Source organism: Bombina bombina, chromosome 2, assembly GCF_027579735.1.
Source record: "Bombina bombina isolate aBomBom1 chromosome 2, aBomBom1.pri, whole genome shotgun sequence".
Lineage (NCBI taxonomy): Eukaryota > Metazoa > Chordata > Amphibia > Anura > Bombinatoridae > Bombina > Bombina bombina.
In genome coordinates this window covers 974,871,963-974,890,566 of record NC_069500.1, presented here as the reverse complement: position 1 = coordinate 974,890,566, position 18,604 = coordinate 974,871,963, and the positions used below count along the sequence as shown (strand labels likewise).

Below are 18,604 nucleotides of genomic sequence, written 5' to 3'. Positions count from 1 at the left end.
ATCCGCACTGTCGGATCAGGTCCAACAGACATTTGGTAAATCAGCCTCTATGTATTTACTGTAAAATTACAATGTTCTGCACATAGCATAGTATAGTATTTATAAATAGATATTCCTATATATATCTGTATATATTTATACTGTATATAGGTATAAATATATATTGTACTAAAATACAATCGTATATATATATATATATATATATATATATGCATGAATAAATAGAACATATTCTTCTACGTGAAGAACATTGGAATGTTAAACATTTATTTTGTTTATTTTGGGTTAACGCACATGAGAATATGCGATCGGGTTTGTGCGCGAGTTGTATGTTAGGTTTTTTTTCCTGCTTTTTTTGCTTCATTGACTCTTCTATGGGGGAATAGGTTATTGCGCACAATATTCTAAGTTCAGCTTTTTGCATGCGTCGGGTTAGTGTGCATGCAAAAACAGTTTACTTTCAACTCATAATACGATTGCAACCCTATGCGCGCAAAAAACTTACTTCTAGCTCACTTAATGCTTGAGCAGGAGAAATAAATAACGCTCTACCATGAGTCCATTACCAAACACTGTAAAATAGCTATGGAGAACATAATTGCAAGTCAGATACACCCACAGCTATAACACCAAACTACTATTACACATCGCTTCTGTAGCTTCTGTTACCTTAATTAGTGCTATTGAAGTCAGTTCTGTATCTGAACTCCTGCTGGAGTTTGTTAAAGGCAAATTGATTGGTGAATATAATTACAGAAGAGAGGGCAGACAGCGTGACTGACTTGACGTTTAAAATCAAATGCAGCTAGAGTTAAAACTTTGATTTAAATTACTCTTACAAATATTGTTGTAAAAATATTAACAATATCAGATTATACAGAATTAAAATGCAATCATTTCTTTTTTATCATAATGTTGCATTTTTTATGAAAAAGTAATTGTTTAAATAATACTATTATAGGTAAGATAAAAATAATTGAATTCCCACTTTTAGTACAGTTTAACAAATATAAAAACTCACTCATATCCTCTATCTCAGTTCTCGTTTCTACTACCCTTGCATAAAGGGACGGTAACCTGCTGAGTACAACTACAATAGAGTAGTTATCACTTGCTATAATATTGTATTTCCTCCTGTCCCCTTGTGTGTCTTCAAAGCTGTTCTCTTATTTTAACCTCTTACGGGTTTTGGCTAGTGAGGATCTGCATCTTCACAATTAAATCTGCCATCTTGGAACTTGAAGGAACAGTAAAACCAAAATTAAACTTTAATGATTAAGATAAAACATGCAATTTTAAAGAACTTTCCCATTTACTTCTATTATTTAATTTGCTTTGTTCTTTTGGTATCCTTTGTTGAAAAGCATACATAGGTTGGTTTCAGAAGCAACAATGCTAGCTGCTAATTGGTGGCTGCACTTATATGCCTCTTGTCATTGGCTCACCCACTGTGTTTAGATAGCTACCGGTAGTGCATTACTACTCCTTCAACAAAGCATACCAAGAGAATGAAGTCAATTTGATAATAGATGTAAACTGCAAAGTTGCTTAAAATTGTATGCTCTATCTGAATCATGAAATAAAGATTTTGGGTTTCATGTCCCTTTAAATATTTTTGGTTCCTGGGAAAAAAGTAATGCACATTCACAGATCAGTGACATGATAAAACATATTTCTGTCCATGTTTGCAGTTGCTGTTTTGCTCTATACTATTTGTGAGGGCTTTCTTATATTTGTTATGAAACATAAAAATTTATAAAATGCACAAACGTAAAGCTTCCGATATCCATTGTGCTAAACCAATGTGCAAGTGACCATAAGACAGCAGTGCCACTGAAGGTTTCACTACTGACACCTGTAATGGGTTCAAATAGGAGAATAGCTTTAAAGAAAGCTGAAGGCATGGGAGGAAATCTATAGAATTATGGATATTAGTCCTGCTCTCGAACTTGTGTCTAGCAATTTAATGTCCATTTAACTTAGTTTACTAGCTCTGTTAATTTTTAATAGTATAACCCTAGCCTCTGACCTCTCTATCCAACTTCTATCCAACAATACACTTATCTTAAAGCATTTATGTGAAGGTATGAACGGGCTGTTTGACTCAGCATTATGTTTTTACACAAGCTAGTACTATAGTTTTAATTATTAAAAAAGAAATAAATAACAAGTTCTTAAATGTTAGTTTTATCTATAGTCTGTTGCCTGTTGCTTTCCTCTGGCTGTAATGTCAGGACACACAGAATAGATGATTTATGTGCATGATTGATTGAGAGTTAGACCCATGCATTCTACAAATGCATTAACCAGTTACTCTGTATGCTCAGAGATTGCAGAACATATACAATTAACAGAACATCCTTTTTTTGAGCAGTGTACTACGTTGTATATTTGTGCATCATCAATGGAATATTTCCCTTTCTTAAATTTCACAAGAGAATTTGCAGACATTGGAGATCTCACCAGAGGAGTCTGCAGTCCAAATAGATTTAAATGAATCTAGGGCACTGTTGAATGTCATTATTATGTATTTACAATCAGCTGTCCCTATTCTAAACCCTTATACTACAATGAAGCATAAGGTGAGATTTAGCAAGGGCTGGGCGGACAAGGTTCATTTCAACAAACCTATTCGGCCAGCCTTGCGGCAATGGTCAGCAATTCAATGCCCACATTTAATGTAAATACTAACCCCCTGCTGTCAATCACCCAGGTCAGACTTGTCCGGGTGATTACAAATCGGTAGCTTAGAGCTGGCGTATAGAGAAGCAGTGATCGGATGACCACTGCTTCTTAAAGGGACAGTAAAGTCATAATTAGACATTCACAATTTAGACAGAGCATACAATTTTAAACAACTTTCCAATTTAATTTGCTTATTTCTCTTGTTATCATTTGCTGAAAGGTTTATCTAGGTAAGCTCAGGAGCAGCAAAGAACCTAGTACATTTCTGCTCCTTCAACAAATGATACCATGAGAATGAAGAAGTTTTATAATATAAGTAAACTTTAGCTGTTTAAGTTGTTTAAAATGGTTTGTTCTACCTGAATCATAAAAGAACATTTTTGGGTTTCATGTCCCTTTATATATCGGCTGAAAGCTCATATCATGCAGCTTAATAAATAGATCCCATTAGTATTAACACTTTGAGCAGCAGTTGACACTAAGAAATAATAACATTAAATTATGGAAAAAAATTATTAAAATCTATAAAATACCTGCGTTTATTCTTTTTGTATAAAGAAACCTAACCAGTTATTTTAAATCTTAAAACTTAAATACATAATGAAAGCACTTACCTTTAGGTTTAACCGTGCTGTATAATTTCTTGTCTTCTTTCTTTTGAACCACTAAAATAAAAATAAACCCCCTGTTATGATTTTGTAGATATTTCTGCTATTCCTTGTAACCATTATGAAATATTTAAAAAAATAATATTTGTTGTTTACAATAAGCCAAATAAAGGATTAGATCCTTCTCCATTTGACAAGCTTACAGACATTAAATCACACATGCAACATTAAAAGGACACTGAACCCAAATTTTTTCTTTTGTGATTCAGATAGAGCATGATATTTCAAGAAACTTTCTAATTGACTCATATGATCAAAATGTCTTCATTCTTTTGGTATCTTTATTTGAAATGCAAGAATGTAAGTTTAGATGCCGGCCCATTTTTGGTGAACAAACTGGGTTGTTCTTGCTGATTGGTCGATAAATTCACCCACCAATAAACAAATGCTTTCCATGGCTCTAAACCAAAAAAAAAACTTAGATGCCTTCATTTTCAAATAAAGAAAGCAAGAGAATGATAAAAAAAAATGATAATAGGGGTAAATTAGAAAGTTGCTTAAAATTGCATGATCTATCTGAATCACAAAAGAGAAAAATTTGGGTTCAGTGTCCCTTTAATAAATATCCTATTATAGGACTAGATTACAAATTTGCCCGTTTGCGGCTGCACAATTATTAACCAGCCATTACAAGTGTCTGGTTATTGCAACTAGGCAGTATTTTAGGTGTAAAGTTGTGGGGGTGTTGAAAAAAAAAACGGCACTGAAAAGTGCCTTTACATTTCGGTCAATGGTAACTGTGTGTTCCCAGTAAATATATATATTATATGCTTATATACATATATATTATAGTCATCATCACATCATACCTTCCTTTCTATAAATCTCATTTAAATTCTTTACCTTTGCCCATATATCTCATCATCATCTTACTACACCAAATTTGTCTTGCCTCAGTAATTGCATCCCCTTTGTACCATAAGTCTCCTACTTCACTCCTGGAAGCTCAATTGTTACTGGCGCAAACACAGCTAGCCACTGTAATTTAGTTAAAGTTCAATTTTATATTACCATGTTAAAGTGTTTACTGTCCAATTAATATATTTTCAATGACATTTCAGTACTAGTCTTTTGTTATAGAGAGAGAATGATAAGAGAAGCTAGTCTGCTCTACCTGTGGTTTAGCCTATTTAAATGGACAAGTTCTTGAGAACAATGGGTTTGGAGCTTCAATGAGCATCACAAGCTACTTCAAATACAAAAAAGTAGCCCAAATTAGCAATTTACCATATTTTTAATACCCTGCAGCTGGTATAAAAAGTCACTGGAAAGACATTATTAATTCAAAATATCACTTTAACAAAATATCAATTTTGTTAACTGTTTAACCCCTTAAGGACCAGTGACGTACCCTGTACATCGCTGGTCTTTCTATGGGGTTTGTGTTATTAATAGCCCGGTCTCACCACCAGCAGCAAGACCATACTATTTCAGTGACCAGAAGGGAGGAGGGAGGGTATAATAGCACAGTCCTGCCTCTTGCAGTGGAAACTGCACTATTATTAACAAGAAAACCCTTAATGACTGCAATGTACATTCTTTTTTCACTTACTTTTTATTTTGTGATTCAGACAAGATACATTTTTAAAAAACATTTCAAAGGTATTTTTAGTATCAAATGTTCTTTATTCTCATTGTATTCTTGGTTAAAAGAGAATACCTAGGTAGGTAGTGTGCACGTGTGTATCAAATGGCATGACAACAATTTTACTAGAATGCTTTTGAGGGCAGCAATATATTAATTTGCTAAAAACTGCCATATAGGGCTTCAGACCTGTACATGCTGCTTAGCCACCTGACCATAGGAGTAAATTAGATTTGAAAACAAACAAAACACAGAATTATGAAAGAATAAATAATGGTTTTGTGCCCTTTAACCCTTAATATAAGCTCATAACATGCAAACAATGTTGCAATACTCTTTCATTATTTATTTTGCCCCCCTCAAGGTAGATTTATGGGGCCCACTTTAAGTCAAGCCTCAATGACATGAACGCAATCACGGCAGATGTGTATAACAGACCAGGCAGCATTGCAGCGCAGGGACAATCTGCACCCATGTAGAAATGCCCATAAATGGACACAACAATCAAGCTTAAAGGGACATGAAACCCCCAAAAATATTTCATGATTCAGATAGAACATACAATTTTAAACAACTTCTATTATCTAGTTAGCTTAGTTCTCTGAAAAGGACGCTTAGGCAGACTCAGGAGCTGGGAGGTACCTGTGGATTGGTGGCTGCACATACTGTATATGTCTATTGTCATTGGCTTATTGATGTGTTCAGCTAACTCCCAGTAGTGCATTGCTGCTCCTTCAGTAAAGGATACCAAGAGAATGAAGCAAAATTGATAATAAAAGTAAAATGGAAAGTTGTTTAAAAATATATGTTCTATCTGAATCTTATTAATTTAGATAGCTCGCTGTATAAAACCTTGGTATTATTACTATAACTATTACTATTTATCATCCAAATAGTACCTATGAATAATCAGATATTTTTGTTTGTTGTATTTAGAAAGTCTGTGATTGAAAATGGGCTGAATAATCCTCACACAATTTTTCATGCTATTATTTTTTTTTTAAGGCAATCTGAAGCAAATTAATAAAGTCAGAACAGTGAGAAACAGACATTTGATTTATTTGCAAATTAGGCCAAAAGTCAGAATAGAAACACATATTCATTTCTTTGTGAGTGAGGCTTGCTGTATAATTTGCTGAGTCTGACAGCCTGGGCCCCTTACTTAGGGTTACTGTGCAGTGCTAGATAGTGACTACCGTTGGACTGCTTGGTTGGCTTTTTCTGCATCTTTTGCTCTGACCTCTTCTCTACAAAAGGCTCACGCAGCTAACCAACCCTACCGAGATAAACAATAGGAACCGTAGTTCCCCAAGTGTTCACAATCATTGTCACAGAGGCTGTGCTTAGGTTGTGCGGTGGGGGGGGGGGGGGCAGTAATGTTCAATTGCAAGGCAGCGGACCCTGACAAGCTGGTATGTTTTGTGAGTAAACTTATTTTTAATAGTTGATTACATTTTACATTTGGAAAACTCTGGCTATGCGGCAGGCCTCTCTTAACTACGGGGCCCCTGCATTGCAGGACCTGCAAGGCCAGGATTGCCACCACTGAATGCAAACAATTCAATATCAATTTTAGTAATTGTATAATAATCATGTTAAACATTTAATAAAACAAATGAGAACATTGTCACAATCACCTTTAATTCATTGGATAATGTGCTTTAAGAACACTTTGTGTATTACCATGTGACTTTACCATGCATGTTTAAAACACAACTGTCAAAATATGGCAATCATAGTTTTTCAAGAAATACAATTTATAGAAACAAAGTTAAAAAAAACTTGTGTAAAGCTGCTTCAACAGTGTTTTCTAATGGATTAGAATGAACTCCTTGCAAGGTATAGGAGATGTTATTATGCATATGTAAACCTTGTGGTAACTATGGCCTAGATTTAGAGTTCGGCGGTAGCCGTCAAAACCAGCGTTAGAGGCTCCTAACGCTGGTTTTGGGCGCCCGCTGGTATTTGGAGTCAGTGATTAAAGGGTCTAACGCTCACTTTTCAGCCGCGACTTTTCCATACCGCAGATCCCCCTACGCCATTTGCGTAGCCTATCTTTTCAATGGGATCTTCCTAACGCCGGTATTTAGAGTCGTTTCTGCAGTGAGCGTTAGAGCTCTAACGACAAGATTCCAGCCGCCTGAAAATAGCAGGAGTTAAGAGCTTTCTGGCTAACGCCGGTTTATAAAGCTCTTAACTACTGTACCCTAAAGTACACTAACACCCATAAACTACCTATGTACCCCTAAACCGAGCTCCCCCCACATCGCCGCCACTCGATTAAAAATTTTAACCCCTAATCTGCCGACCGCCACCTACGTTATACTTATGTACCCCTAATCTGCTGCCCCTAACCCCGCCGACCCCTATATTACATTTATTAACCCCTAATCTGCCCCCCACAACATCGCCGCCAGCTACTTACAATAATTAACCCCTAATCTTCCGACCGCAAAGCGCCGCCACCTACGTTCTCCCTATGTACCCCTAATCTGCTACCCCTAACACCGCCGACCCCTATATTATATTTATTAACCCCTAATCTGCCCCCCTCAACGTCGCCGACACCTGCCTACACTTATTAACCCCTAATCTGCCGAGCGGACCGCACTGCTACTATAATAAAGTTATTAACCCCTAACCCGCCTCACTAACCCTATCATAAATAGTATTAACCCCTAATCTGCCCTCCCTAACATCGCCGACACCTACCTTCAATTATTAACCCCTAATCTTCCGATCGGAGCTCACCGCTATTCTAATAAATGTATTAACCCCTAAAGCTAAGTCTAACCCTAACACTAACACCCCCCTAACTTAAATATAATTTACATATAACGAAATAAATTAACTCTTATTAAATAAATTAATCCTATTTAAAGCTAAATACTTACCTGTAAAATAAACCCTAATATAGCTACAATATAAATTATAATTATATTTTAGCTATTTTAGGATTAATATTTATTTTACAGGCAACTTGGTATTTATTTTAACTAGGTACAATAGCTATTAAATAGTTAAGAACTATTTAATAGTTACCTAGTTAAAATAATTACAAAATTACCTGTAAAATAAATCCTAACCTAAGATATAATTAAACCTAACACTACCCTATCAATAAAATAATTAAATAAACTACCTACAATTACCTACAATTAACCTAACACTACACTATCAATAAATTAAATAAACACAATTGCTACAAATAAATACAATTAAATAAACTAGCTAAAGTACAAAAAATAAAAAAGAACTAAGTTACAGAAAATAAAAAAATATTTACAAACATAAGAAATATATTACAACAATTTTAAACTAATTACACCTACTCTAAGCCCCCTAATAAAATAACAAAGCCCCCCAAAATAAAAAATTCCCTACCCTATTCTAAATTAAAAAAGTTACAAGCTCTTTTACCTTACCAGCCCTGAACAGGGCCCTTTGCGGGGCATGCCCCAAGAAGTTCAGCTCTTTTGCCTGTAAAAGAAAACATACAATACCCCCCCCCCCCCAACATTACAACCCACCACCCACATACCCCTAATCTAACCCAAACCCCCCTTAAATAAACCTAACACTAAGCCCCTGAAGATCTTCCTACCTTGTCTTCACCATACCAGGTTCACCGATCCGTCCTGGCTCCGATATCTTCATCCAACCCAAGCGGGGGCTAGACATCCACTGAAGAAGTCCAGAAGAGGGTCCAAAGTCTTCCTCCTATCCGGCAAGAAGAGGACATCCGGACCGGCAAACATCTTCTCCAAGCGGCATCTTCGATCTTCTTCCATCCGGTGCGGAGCGGGTCCATCTTGAAGCAGGCGACGCGGATCCATCCTCTTCTTCCGATGTCTCCCGACGAATGACGGTTCCTTTAAGGGACGTCATCCAAGATGGCGTCCCTCGAATTCCGATTGGCTGATAGGATTCTATCAGCCAATCGGAATTAAGGTAGGAATTTTCTGATTGGCTGATGGAATCAGCCAATCAGAATCAAGTTCAATCCGATTGGCTGATCCAATCAGCCAATCAGATTGAGCTCGCATTCTATTGGCTGATCGGAACCGTCATTCGTCGGGAGACATCGGAAGAAGAGGATGGATCCGCGTCGCCTGCTTCAAGATGGACCCGCTCCGCACCGGATGGAAGAAGATCGAAGATGCCGCTTGGAGAAGATGTTTGCCGGTCCGGATGTCCTCTTCTTGCCGGATAGGAGGAAGACTTTGGACCCTCTTCTGGACTTCTTCAGTGGATGTCTAGCCCCCGCTTGGGTTGGATGAAGATATCGGAGCCAGGACGGATCGGTGAACCTGGTATGGTGAAGACAAGGTAGGAAGATCTTCAGGGGCTTAGTGTTAGGTTTATTTAAGGGGGGTTTGGGTTAGATTAGGGGTATGTGGGTGGTGGGTTGTAATGTTGGGGGGGGGGTATTGTATGTTTTCTTTTACAGGCAAAAGAGCTGAACTTCTTGGGGCATGCCCCGCAAAGGGCCCTGTTCAGGGCTGGTAAGGTAAAAGAGCTTGTAACTTTTTTAATTTAGAATAGGGTAGGGAATTTTTTATTTTGGGGGGCTTTGTTATTTTATTAGGGGGCTTAGAGTAGGTGTAATTAGTTTAAAATTGTTGTAATATATTTCTTATGTTTGTAAATATTTTTTTATTTTCTGTAACTTAGTTCTTTTTTATTTTTTGTACTTTAGCTAGTTTATTTAATTGTATTTATTTGTAGCAATTGTGTTTATTTAATTTATTGATAGTGTAGTGTTAGGTTAATTGTAGGTAATTGTAGGTAGTTTATTTAATTATTTTATTGATAGGGTAGTGTTAGGTTTAATTATATCTTAGGTTAGGATTTATTTTACAGGTAATTTTGTAATTATTTTAACTAGGTAACTATTAAATAGTTCTTAACTATTTAATAGCTATTGTACCTAGTTAAAATAAATACCAAGTTGCCTGTAAAATAAATATTAATCCTAAAATAGCTAAAATATAATTATAATTTATATTGTAGCTATATTAGGGTTTATTTTACAGGTAAGTATTTAGCTTTAAATAGGATTAATTTATTTAATAAGAGTTAATTTATTTCGTTATATGTAAATTATATTTAAGTTAGGGGGGTGTTAGTGTTAGGGTTAGACTTAGCTTTAGGGGTTAATACATTTATTAGAATAGCGGTGAGCTCCGATCGGAAGATTAGGGGTTAATAATTGAAGGTAGGTGTCGGCGATGTTAGGGAGGGCAGATTAGGGGTTAATACCATTTATGATAGGGTTAGTGAGGCGGATTAGGGGTTAATAACTTTATTATTGTAGCGCTCAGGTCCGCTCGGCAGATTAGGGGTTAATAAGTGTAGGTAGGTGTCGGCGACGTTGTGGGGGGCAGATTAGGGGTTAATAAATATAACATAGGGGTCGGAGATGTTAGGGCAGCAGATTAGGGGTACATAGGGATAACGTAGGTTGCGGCGGTTTACGGAGCGGAAGATTAGGGGTTAAAAGTGTAATGCAGGGGTCAGCGATAGCGGGGGCGGCAGATTAGGGGTTAATAAGTGTAAGGTTAGGGGTGTTTAGACTCGGGGTACATGTTAGAGTGTTAGGTGCAGACGTAGGAAGTGTTTCCCCATAGGAAACAATGGGGCTGCGTTAGGAGCTGAACGCTGCTTTTTTGCAGGTGTTAGGTTTTTTTTCAGCTCAAACAGTCCCATTGTTTCCTATGGGAGAATCGTGCACGAGCACGTTTTTTAGGCTGGCCGCGTCCGTAAGCAACTCTGGTATCGAGAGTTGCATTTGCGGTAAAAATGCCCTACGCTCCTTTTTTGGAGCCTAACGCAGCATTTGTTTTAACTCTCAATACCAGAGTTAAATTTATGGTGCGGCCAGAAAAAAGCCCGCGGAGCGTTAACAGCCCTTTTACCGCCGAACTCTAAATCTAGGCCTATGTTATTCCATGGGTATCAAACAGATTGGCATTACTTTGAATTGGATAATTCTGCAAGAAAATAAATAAATTGCAAGATACTGCACAGGAATTACATGGATTAGTATGGATCCAAGTGATGGCTTCTTCAGAAGAAATATTAGAATTAGCTTGTCCCTATGCAGAGCTAATTAAGCAAATGTTTTCTTTTTTTATAAGGGCAGCAGGACAGATTCTAACAGTGATTTATATGTAATTAGTATGATGATTTATTACAGCATACTGAAAGTCTCTGTATGAATATTTAGATTATATCAGAGATATCAAAGCAATAACAATTTTTAACTTATCTGCGTGTTTGAAGAACTCCTTTAAACATACTGTATCCATGCTTGATATAGGTAGTTTTTTTAGGCACTTTATAATTTGGGGCCTGCACTCTACTAATTAGAAGTCAGTATGAATAGATTGTATCAGTGATATCAAAGCAATAACATTTTTGAGCATATCTGTGTTCTTTACGATCTCTTTAAATATACTGTATCCATGCATGAATGGTGTTTATGTCATATACCTATACACTCTATTCTTTCCCAATAACACTTTATTAATGTCATTAAATTCTGGTTTGATTAAGGCTTTTCAGAACCAAAGCGGAATACAACTTATCTATTTCTTCCACTATATTTAGCTTGAGTTTCCTCACCTGCCTCACATTAATGGAATGAAATTTACACCTTGCAATGACCTGCACATATTGCATTTAGCATGAAGTCAATGGGAATATGTGGCCATTAAGTTAAATATTCCCCTTCTCCTTGTTTTGGAGGTCCACAGCATACTTATAATGCAGGTTTATTTTAAATAGTTGATTACATTTTACACTGGGAAAACTCTGGCTAGGCAGCAAGCCCCTCTTACTTACGAGACCCCTGCATTGCAGGATCTCTATAAAAAGTTATATGGCCATTAGGTGTGGGATAAAGATTAAGCACATGTATAACAACATGCTGGTGGTTTCTGGTTTATGAGTTCATCAGAGTGCTCCAGTCTGGAAAGAAATACCTGTACATGTTCCTTTTGGTTTAGGGGGTTGATCACCATTTGATAATAATCAGCATGTTAACTGCTGCTGATGAACCATTTCTAATGTAGACACAATCACAAACAGATATTTTCAGTGTCTATTTGGTAACACTGTGTTCATTATCAATTTGTTGAAAAATGGTTCTATATTTAATATGTGCTAGTCCTGTTTGGCTGATTACAATCCACATTTTTGATAATGAACATTCCACACTAAAAGGACTTGATAAAACCCCCAAATAACAATTTTAAAATTATTAACAAGTATCCCAAAAAGTTTTAAAAGGGAACATTGGATCTGCGAATGCACAGAACACACTGACTTTACCCCTGTCATATTAGATGACATTAGGAAGCAACATCACCAAACATTACTGGCTTTATCAAAGTTAACAAATTAATAAGTACTTTTACAATAACAAAAAACAGCCTTAACACATTACAAACACTCATGTCCACTATAATGATAATGCCCCTATTTAATCGCTTAGAGATACAAACACACACAGGTGTTTCGTGCACTAACATGAACAGCGATGTTTTGGGATATATCTAGCCCTTAATCATGCTAAACATCAAAGGACACACTGCACATTAAAGGGACACAAAACCCATATTTTTGTCTTTCATGGTTCAGATAGAGCATGCAATTTTAAGCAACTTTGTATTTTTCTCCTATTATCAATTTGTCTTTGTTCTCTTGCTATCTTTTTTTGAAAAGCATAGGAGCCGGCCCATTTTTGGTTCAGCACCTGGGTAGCGCTTGATGATTGGTGGCTACATTTATCTCACTAATCAGCAGGTGCTACCCAGGTGTTAAATCAAAAATGGGCCGGCTAGTATGCTTACATTCCTGCTTTTTCAAATAAAGATAGCAAGAGAACAAAGACAAATTGATAATAGGAGAAAAATACAAAGTTTCTTAAAATTGCATGCTCTATCTGACCCATGAAAGAAAAAAAAATGGGTTTTGTGTCCCTTTAAAGCATTATACCACATAGTAATTAATTACAGCTGTTTACAAAACATACATCACAGCAGATAACACCATCTAGTGGTTACACATATAACCGCATGTTTATAAATAGATACATTTTGCCATCTAGTGGTCATAACAATTATTACATACAGTTGCAAGAAAAAGTATGTGAACCCTTTGGAATGATGGATTTCTGCACAAATTGGTCATAAAATGTGATCTGATCATCATCTAAGTCACAACAATAGACAATCACAGTCTGCTTAAACTAATAACACACAAAGAATGAAATGTTGCCATGTTTTTATTGAACACACCATGTAAACATTCACAGTGCAGGTGGAAAAAGTATGTGAACCCTTGGATTTAATAACTGGTTGAACCTCCTTTGGCAGCAATAACTTCAACCAAACGTTTCCTGTAGTTGCAGATCAGACGTGCACAAGGGTCAGGAGTAATTCTTGACCATTCCTCTTTACAGAACTGTTTCAGTTCAGCAATATTCTTGGGATGTCTGGTGTGAATCGCTTTCTTGAGGTTATGCCACAGCATCTCAATCGGGTTGAGGTCAGGACTCTGACTGGGCCACTTCAGAGGGCGTATTTTCTTCTGTTTAAGCCATTCTGTTGTTGATTTACTTCTATGCTTTGGGTCATTGTCCTGTTGCAACACCCATCTTCTGTTGAGCTTCAGCTGGTAGACAGATGGCCTTAAGTTCTCCTGCAAAATGTCTTGATAAACTTGGGAATTAATTTTTCCTTCGATGATAGCAATCCGTCCAGGCCCTGACCCAGCAAAGCAGCCCCAAACCATGATGCCCCCACCACCATACTTCACAGTTGGGATGAGGTTTTGATGTTGGTGTGCTGTGCCTCTTTTTCGCCACACATAGTGTTGTGTGTTTCTTCCAAACAACTCAACTTTGGTTTCATCTGTCCACAGAATATTTTACCAGTACTGCTGTGGAACATCCAGGTGCCCTTGTGCAAACTGTAAACGTGCAGCAATGTTTTCTTTGGACAGCAGTGGCTTCCTCTGTGGTATCCTCCCATGAAATCCATTCTTGTTTAGTGTTTTACATATTTTAGATTCGCTAACAGGGATGTTAGCATTTGCCAGTGACTTTTGTAAGTCTTTAGCTGACACTCTAGGATTCTTCTTCACCTCGTTGAGCAGTCTGCGCTGTGCTCTTTCAGTCATATTTACAGGACGGCCACTTCTAGGGAGAGTAGCAGCAGTGCTGAACTTTCTCCATTTATAGATAATTTGTCTTACTGTGGACTGATGAACAGCAAGGCTTTTGGAGATACTTTTATAACCCTTTCCAGCTTTATGCAAGTCAACAATTCTTAATCATAGGTCTTCTGAGAGCTCTTTTGTGCGAGGCATCATTCACATCAGGCAATGCTTCTTGTGAAAAGCAAACCCAGAACTGGTGTGTGTTTTTTTATAGGGCAGGGCAGCTGTAACCAACACCTCCAATCTCATCTAATTGATTGGACTCCAGTTGGCTGACATCTCACTCCAATTAGCTCATGGAGATGTCATTAGTCTAGGGGTTCACATACTTTTTCTACCTGCACTGTGAATGTTTACATGGTGTGTTCAATAAAAACATGGCAACATTTCATTATTTGTGTGTTATTAGTTTAAGCAGACTGTGATTGTCTATTGTTGTGACTTAGATGATGATCAGATCACATTTTATGACCAATTTCTGCAGAAATCCATATCATTCCAAAGGGTTCACATACTTTTTCTTGCAACTATAAATCAAAATCAAAAACTATAAATCAAAATCTCTGTTCAGACCTTTGGGATGAAGTGTATCCAGTTTTTTAATCCACCAAACTTCCCTCTTTCTAAGAATCAATTCCCTATCCCCCACTATCCCCCACTCGTTCAGGTACGTAATCAATTATTTGAAAGCATGTTTGACTCACATTATGGTTGGCCTGTAGAAAATGTAGGGATATTTGCTGTGTTTTATCGCTATTTCTTTTTGCCGATGACTTGTGTTCAGTAAGCCTCTCCCTGATAGTGTGGGTGGTCTCTCTAATGTAGCACAGACCACAAGGACATTTTTGCAAATATGAAAAACCTAGTTTGACAAGTAAACAACCACTTGATAAACATTTTACTTAGACTACACGTCTGTGCAAGGCATTTACCCTTGATCATGGAGTTGCAATGACTTCAATTGTTCTTAATTGTTAGATAGTTAACCCCTTGCTTTATATATGACCAAAGTCCAGCTCCAGCCACAATTGGTTTAAAATAGACCTTTATTTAAAGGGCCATGATACCCAAATGTTGAAACACTTGAAAGTAATGCAGCATAGCTGTAAAAAGTTGACTAGAAAATATCACCTTAACATCTCTATGTAAAAAAGAAAGATATTTTACCTCAAAAGTTCCTCAGTAGCCACATCCCATTGTAAAGGACTTCTAAGCAACAAATCAGTATGTCTGTCCCGTGACAGCTAAGGGAGTGAGCTTCCGTGCACACTCATCTTATTTCCCTATTCAGTTTAAGGAAGTTTACTATGAAATCTCATGAGAGTTAAGTGAAATCTCATGAGATCACAGTAAAAGAGTTCATGATCTCAGCACTGTTGATGCTGATTGGCTGCTGTTCATTTCTTCTTCTTTTTCTTTTACCTGCAGCTGAGTATAACTTTTTACACAGAACATACTCTGCTGAGCTGAGGAAGCTGTGAGGTAAATATCTTTCTTTTTTATATAGAGATGCTCAGGTGATATTTTCCTGTCAGCTTTTTACAGTTATGCTGCATTAGTTTCAAGTGATTTACTATACAAATACCTGATAACAAATAATGAATTTAGCATATGAGTATTATGTCCCTTTAATACATCAGGGTCCTAGGCTTGGCTAAGAGGTGAAAGTTGCTCTACAAATACCTGATAATGAATAATGAATTTAGCATATAAGTATTATGTCCCTTTAATACATCAGGGTCCTAGGCTTGGCTAAGAGGTGAAAGTCCCCTTTATTTGTGGCACTAATAAATCCTAGCATTTCCCTAGTTCTATTTCAAAGTTAAAGTGACATTTTTTCTTTAACCCCTTAATGACATGGCCGTACCCTGTATGTTGCATATCTCTCAGAGGGTTTCAGCCCTGTAACAGCACGGGTCTAGCTGAAAGTGGCAAGATGCGCCATTACTACATGCCTCACTCCAGAAGGCATTCTGTAATAGTGTGGTCTTGTAGCTGTTGGAGAGAGCCATGCTATTTAACCTCTTAGTGTAAAACCTACAGCAGACATACAGATCATATTGGCTGTCATTAAGGGGTTAACCTAAACGAACATTTTAAAATGTATTGCATTTTTGTTTATTTTTAAAAATGTACATTCCTGTCAAATTTGCAGAAGCATATCCCTCTCCAACTATAGAGTGTTTAGAGTTTTAATTATCAACCAGTAAGCATTATTAGGAAGTACACAACTGTTACTGCTGTATTATTTTCAGCTCCTACTTAACTTTTTTGGGTGCAATAACAAATTAATTGTAATATTATTATTATAATTATTAATGCTAGTAGTATCATTCATTTTGTATCTATCTATCTATAATCTATATATATATATATCTATAATTATTATTACTATTATTAATACCATATATTGGATCATAGAAATGGATTATTCAATGCCTATCTATCTAATACAATCATATAATCCATACCTCCCAAGAGTTCCCATATGCCTTTAGTTAATTGGAGAACTATCTGAGTGACGGAGACACGTGGGGGGGGATGTCTGGGGAAGTCCCTTAGTGCAATATGTGGGACGATTGGGAGCCTTGATCTTTCTTTCTGTCTCTGAAAAAACTCACATGTTTACAACAGAGGTCAAAATAATCAAAAACATTATTTTTAATATAACATAGACAAAGTACTTCTGCTAGTATGAAAATAAAAAGCTGGTTGCATGTAACCCATACCTTTTGGTTGGACAGAGCCATACATTTTCTTCTCTTCTTTTTCTCGAAAAACTGAAATAAAACAACATATATATTAAAATTAAATATAATGTTACATTGTTAAATATAAATGGCAGATTAACATGTTGCCTACTGCCTTGCATGGTGTGTATACGTGATATATATGAGAAATACACCAAAAGGGACACAAAAATGACTTGAGAAAATGGAGTAAAATTGGGAGACTGAGCTGGCTTGACAAAGAGGAGAAAGTGAGGGAGGTAGAAAGAGAGCCAGATAGAGAGTGAGAGAGGAAAATGGGAGAAGAGCTGCACTGCAGTAAAGAAATAGGGCAGGGATACCATTGGTGATGAGACAGTAACCTGTGAAATATACACAAAAAGTTAGAGAGAGGGATTGTACTGGGAACAAGGTAAGTGATAGAGAAAGTGGAAAAAAATGATTTGAAAGAAAAGAAAATAGAGAAAGACACGAAAGGAGGAGAGGCAGAAAAGAAGACGGTAAGTGAGAGATATTTGAGCAGAGAGTTAAAGATAAAGAAAAGCAACAGAATGTGGAAAAAGATAGTCCTACATCTCTATCGGCTAGATTTAGAGTTTTGTCGGTATGGACCCGAAAAGCTAACGCCGGCTTTTTTCTGGCCGCACCATAAAAATAACTCTGGTATTGAGAGTCCACATAAAGGCTGCGTTAGGCTCCAAAAAAGGAGCGTAGAGCATTTTTAACGCAGCTTCAACTCTCAATACCAGAGTTGCTTACGCAAGCGGCCAGCCTCAAAAACGTGCTCGTGCACGATTCCCCCATAGAAAACAATGGGGCTGTTTGAGCTGAAAAAAAAACTAACACCTGCAAAAAAGCCACGTTCAGCTCTTAACGCAGCCCCATTGTTTGCTATGCGGAAACACCTCCTAAATCTGCACCTAACACCCTAACATGTACCCCGAGTCTAAACACCCCTAACCTTACACTTATTAACCCCTAATCTGCCGCCCCCCGCTATCGCTGACACCTGCATTTTATTTTTAACCCCTAATCTGCCGCTCCGTAAACCGCCGCTACTTACATTATCCTTATGTACCCCTAATCTGCTGCCCCTAACACCGCCGACCCCTATATTATATTTTTTAACCCCTAATCTGCCCCCCACAACGTCGCCTCCACCTGCCTACACTTATTAACCCCTAATCTGCCGACCGGGCCGCACCGCTATTATTATAAAGTTATTAACCCCTAATCCGCCTCACTAACCCTATAATAAATAGTATTAACCCCTAATCTGCCCTCCCTAACATCGCCGACACCTAACTTCAAACATTAACCCCTAATCTGCCGACCGGAGATCACCGATATTCTAATAAATGTATTAACCCCTAAAGCTAAGTCTAACCCTAACACCCCCCTAAATTAAATATAATTTTATTCTAACAAAATAAATTAACTCTTATTAAATAAATTATTCCTATTTAAAGCTAAATACTTACCTGTAAAATAAATCCTAATATAGCTACAATATAAATTATAATTATATTGTAGCTATTTTAGGATTAATATTTATTTTACAGGCAACTTTGTAATTATTTTAACCAGGTACAATAGCTATTAAATAGTTAAGAACTATTTAATAGTTACCTAGTTAAAATAATTACAAAATTACCTGTAAAATAAATCCTAACCTAAGTTACAATTAAACCTAACACTATACTATCATTAAA

At 36.9% G+C, this 18,604-nt stretch overlaps 1 protein-coding gene across 1 annotated transcript in view; it reads right to left on the bottom strand.

Annotated features, from left to right (window-relative positions):
- Positions 1-18,604, bottom strand: part of LOC128649929 (B-cell scaffold protein with ankyrin repeats-like) — an 896,039-nt gene that overhangs the window by 161,095 nt on the left and 716,340 nt on the right. Inside the window, exons 12-13 of the mRNA XM_053703492.1 lie at positions 16,893-16,943; positions 3,300-3,350 (exon numbers count right to left, since the gene is read on the bottom strand). Coding sequence (XP_053559467.1) covers positions 3,300-3,350; positions 16,893-16,943 — 102 coding nt within the window. The remainder of the gene's footprint in view (positions 1-3,299; positions 3,351-16,892; positions 16,944-18,604) is intronic.